This window comes from Eupeodes corollae, chromosome 1 (genome assembly GCF_945859685.1).
Source record: "Eupeodes corollae chromosome 1, idEupCoro1.1, whole genome shotgun sequence".
NCBI classification, from domain to species: Eukaryota; Metazoa; Arthropoda; class Insecta; order Diptera; family Syrphidae; genus Eupeodes; species Eupeodes corollae.
In genome coordinates, this window is record NC_079147.1 from 284,450,839 (window position 1) to 284,456,342 (window position 5,504).

Genomic DNA, 5,504 nt, shown 5'->3' on the forward strand with positions numbered 1-5,504 from the left:
TCTTCGGTCGATAAGTCTTCTTCCGAGCATCAGCAAAACTTTCGAAAAAATCATTAATAGGGCTCTGACTAAGTGGGCTGCGGACAACAAAATAATTCTGGATAAACAGTTCGGGTTCAAGGCGGGTCATGGGACAATTCATGCTGCGTCTAAACTCGTTTCTGATATCCAATGGAATAAATCAAAACAACAATGCACAGGTGCTGTTCTTCTTGATTTCGAAAAGGCCTTTGACACCGTGTGGTTAGAGGGTCTTTACCTAAAACTGAGCAGGCTTGGCATAAGCAAGCCATTGTTGTATATACTTTATGATATGCTTAACGGTAAAAAGTTTGCTATCAAAAGTGGCAATATAACTTGTACACCGAAAAAAATATGTCCATCAATCCAAGGAAAAATTACATACCATTAATGATTTTTTGCATTAGTTTTGAGCCGATGTTCGATTTCATACGATTTATGATTTCCATTTCATCATCGTATGACAGCAATCATCATCGTATGACAAAAGCATAAAACGTATGAAATAGTTACATCACATAAAACATTCCATTTCCCCTCTTTATTGACGTTTGCTTTCATATAATTGTTGTCAAGTTTCATATGATGTATGCAGTATTTACATAAGATTTCAATGCAGGTTATGTCATCATACATACAACATATGACTTGATACATACAAATGTATGGCATCTTGCATTAAATTTATGAATATAGGCATACGATTTATGAATATGTTCATAAGAATGTATCAAATTTGTGATGCATCGTATGAAAAGTTACATACAATTGATGTAATTTTGCATGAAATCTATGAATAAAGACATACGATTTATGATTTATTTGCATAAAATCAATGAAATGTGTAATGCATCGTATGAGAAGTTACATACAATTTATGTAATTTTGCATGAAATATATGAATACAAGCATACAATTTATGATTTATTGCATAAAATCTATGAAATGTGCAATGCGTCGTATGAAAAGTTACATACAATTTATGTAATTTTGCATGAAATCTATGAATACAGGCATACAATTTATGATCTATTGCATAGAATCTATGAATCGGGTAATGCATCGTATAAAAAGTTACATATAATTTATGTAATTTTGCATGAAATCTATGAATACAGGCATACAATTCATGATTTATTGCATAAAATCTATGAAATGTGCAATGCGTCGTATGAAAAGTTACATACAATTTATGTAATTTTGCATGAAATCTATGAATACAGGCATACAATTTATGATCTATTGCATAGAATCTATGACAAGTGTAATGTAACGCATAAATAGTTACATAAATTGTACATAATCATACATACGATGCATTATTGTTTTCATAGAACATATGAAACTTGCAATGCATCGAATTAATAGTTACATACAATGTATGTTTTCTTTCATATGATGCATTCTTTTTTGTCATAGAATGTATGAAAAATAAATGTATCGTATGAATGAAATTTCCTGAAATCTATGAATGTAATCATATGAAATATGAATATTTTTGAATCATATACGTGTGCATTATTTCTCAAAATTAATACAGCAATTACATATTTGTTTTGTAATTGCTGTATTAATTAAATATTCATAATTCACAAGCTTGAAAGAAAGTATGTTAAAGTATATGTATGCATGTATGTAATTCATGAAAAATTATATGAAATGTATGTAAATTTTGTAAGCTTACCCATACTGACTTTTAAAATGTACTTTAAAAAATAGTTCCATGTCCTCTTTTATTTCCTGAAAAGCTTAAATACTTCATTAAAAAACAATACTTTTTATCAATTTTAACCTTATAATTTTCTCCAAATTTAGGATTTACAGTAATGGCTTAAGACTAATGTTTAATTAATATTAATAATAGATAAAGATACTTTATATACAAAAAAAATATTATTGTCAAAATATATTAAAATCTTGAAACGATCAACGGACAAAATTTAAGATGAAGGACTCTTCAATTGGTTTGAAAGTACAAACATTTTAGATGATATATGTTTTGTAATTTTCATATCATAAAAATGATTTTCTATAAAAGCCCAAAATTGAGTGCAAGCAGGAGGATATTCTAAATTAAACAAATGATAGGTCTTAAAACAAATATCAACTGCTCTTAAAAAGCAGTTGAAAAGAAACTTAACTCCATCTACATATACATAAAAGTTTAATATATTTTCCAAGTCACTGTCACCTATACCAAGCATAAATGGCTGAATGCTTTCACCTTTACTCTTCAAAAAAGATATGTGGTCTTCAATCTCCTGAATGGATTTACCCATAAATAGGAATGCCTGCTGTGAACTTGAGACTGTGAATTTGACCACACTCTTCTTTCCACAGTTGTCTTTTTTCACAGATTTTTGGGTAGGAAAGAGAAAAAAGTGGAGGCACCATAACAATTTGACTGCTGTTGCATCTGGAAATAGAATTAAAAACACATTTTATAAGTTAATGGTAAAGTAAGGTAAAAAGTTGTCAGTTTCAAACCTATAATTAATAATTAAAAGTGTAAGTAGTAAACATAACATAATTTCAGTGGACTAGAATTTATGATTTGCTACCAAATACGCATAAAGAAAAAAATAAATTAACTTATTACCACTGTTAACATCTTCTTGATTTATAGATTCCAACATTGTTCTCATTTTCTTATCTCTCGATTGAGTTTGCTTGAAGAGGAAATTCATTAATGAACTGGCTTGTTCCGGCCATCTAGCAAGTATACCTGGACGACTTCCATAAATTGTTGCAAAATCCTTGTCAATCTGGAGAATAAATTAATTATTTTCGGGATTTTGTTTCGATTTGTGTCTGTATATAATAGGTGTATTTATATTGTTTTTTATAACTCAATGCAACTTACCAATCGAAAACCAGTTGGGGTCTTATACTCAGGCCATTTTGCAAAAATATCATCCAGTGAACTAGCTTGCTGCACGTTTTGCATCCTATATTGACTGCATGCTTGCCAACAGCTGTCAAATTCCGTAACTGATAAGTTGTCATACTTTAAGCTTCGTATGCACTCCTCTGCATCAGTTTCTGGGGCTGTAAGTTAATAATATATGATTATGTTTTCATGTTTATTTTTACATTTTTGCATACTTAATATTATACACAGAACAAAAAGAATGAATAATAATTATATAATAATTTAAAATGAATTCGCAAAATGAACAAGAAAATTTAACTTTAAGTGGTAGGGTTTATTAACTATTTACAGATTTTTAAGGTACTTACAGAACTGTTTATTACGTGGGTTTAATGGTTCAACATCAGTGCTGTCAGACGCATCCGTATCTAAAGGTAATGTCCGTTTGAGAAGCGTCCGATAACTCCTTTTGTCGTTACAAGCTTTCGCATATATTTTCCCCCGTCTTCCCACACGATAATATTCCAGTTTTTCTCCAGGAAAACGATTAAGAATTTCATTTTCTAGTCTATAACTGGTTTTTATGGACATATGAAGGCTATTTTCTTGAAAATAACAGCATATTATGCTTATCAATATAGATCTGTGTTCTCCCAGTAATTTAGAATGCCGCTCATAGTATTGAGTTACAATACTTGATTTTTTGCAATCATTCAATATGTCTGCTAAGTGTATTGACACTTCTATTGGTTCTGGTGAAACAGGTCCTCTTGAGCTAGATGGTGTGATGGGTGATAAAGAACTCAGATTTCTTTTTAAAGAGGTACATTCACTACCCTCTTCGTCCACAAACAAGGATAATCCTAAACGCCATTCTATTAAACTTTCTTCGAACACCACAAGATCACCAATTTTTTGATCTTTAAATAGCATATTTATGTGGTGCCGTTTGATTACTTTCAAAATGTCGATTGTGATTTTTTCCGCTATATTTAAAATTATAAAAAAAATGAGGCAGTTGGTTTAGTCAAAGATTCAAGAAAAGTGTATGTATAGATTTGATACAATTATTATAAAAATTAATTACTACTATTATATATGTAAATATAATATTAAACTTTAAAAACTAAGTCAACTATTTTCATTTTCATTCTAAAACTAAATCAAGTTTTACAAAGTTTTATTTTTTTAATTTCCTTACGTAAGTGAAATTTGATAGGTAACGTCGATTATTTTACATATTAATTATGCTTTAAAGTGATATAGTAGACTTACATATGAAGAATTCTGTTAAATGATCTAAATGCCACGACTTGAGCAGTTTTTTCAAAGCATCCTGAGAATTGTCGAATCGCTGATTTGAAGAAGTTAGATCCTGACAGTCGTTGTGTTTTAGGGACGTTATATTGCAATTTTGTTCTTGTTGACTGAAACATTGAAGAGATCCAAGTGAATTGATCTCTGAGTTGTTAAAAGATATGTTTTCAACAACCTCTACTGTTGGCCTTCCATACGTTGGTAAATTTTCTATGTACAAGAAGGTTTGGTTTTGATTAGGGCTTTTTTTGCCCTCTAAGCTTTCATTCATTGTATAATTAATGACTATCTTTCCCAGTGAACGGAACTGAAATTATACAAAGAAATTTTTATAATTTAAAATTTTGAAACCCTACAGAATTCTATTGACACATTTATTCTCAAGTTTCTTCACCTTCTCTATGGCAGAAAGTATTCTTTTATGTGCATCATAGTTTTCCCTTTCGGAGTTTGTATTACTGTTGATGGAGGTCCAATTAATTCCTCAAAATGTAAAATAAAATATTCAATATTTTGTTTTTGTTTCACTAATTTGGAATATATTCTCTTTGAATTATGCCTAATTCTTTTGAAACTAGCCGTAATATAAATACAAAAATTAAATATTAAACTGTTCAGAATAATTGAAAATTTTCTAAAAATTTCAATTTAAATCATTAAAAAACCAACAAACAAGATTTTTAGAGGTAAACAATGAAAACCGAATGCAATAAAAAAGTTCCGTAATATTAAAAAAATAAGCAAATTAGCTAATTAAAAAACAGACCTTTTTAATTTTATTTAAAATTAATAAAGTGTCAATAGATCGCATTTTCGTTTGAAAAAATAAACTAAAAAATTACTACTTTGAATAAATAATACTACACCTCTTTTCCCCCAGATGGGGGTGCAGAAGCAAGTTTTGTTTGCAATTTGTTACGGAGCATATTTTATTGAATTATTTAACTTTGAAATATACAAAAATTAAAAATTTCATCTTAACAATTTGTGAGGCATAAAATGAAGTACCTACATAAAACAAATTTTAAAAATGATTACAGGTTAATTTTATTATATACTAAAATGTATATTTAAAAAAAAGCTTAATTCATCAACTGGTAATGAATAGTTTTGTATAGATATTTTCGAAAAATGTTTTCTATTTTTGAATGCTTAATATTTTCCTGCACGACTTCAAGATTACGATAATTGCTGCTCTTATAATTTTATTTATAAAAAACACCCATTTATGTTTTTGTTCGCATAATTTGTTTTATGAAGAATCCTTTCAAATAAAATAAATTGTGTTATCTAC

The 5,504-nt window shown here is 28.9% G+C and overlaps 1 protein-coding gene across 1 annotated transcript; it reads right to left on the bottom strand.

Annotated features, from left to right (window-relative positions):
* Positions 1 to 1,961: 1,961 nt before the first annotated feature.
* On the bottom strand, positions 1,962 to 3,871 carry LOC129941109 (uncharacterized). The gene is made up of 4 exons (XM_056049660.1): positions 3,262 to 3,871; positions 2,885 to 3,069; positions 2,621 to 2,786; positions 1,962 to 2,437 (listed from the first exon to the last, which is right to left on the bottom strand). The coding sequence occupies exons 1-4, from the start codon at positions 3,824 to 3,826 to the stop codon at positions 1,962 to 1,964; spliced, it is 1,392 nt and encodes a 463-aa protein (XP_055905635.1). The 5' UTR covers positions 3,827 to 3,871.
* Between the last annotated feature and the right edge of the window lie 1,633 nt (positions 3,872 to 5,504).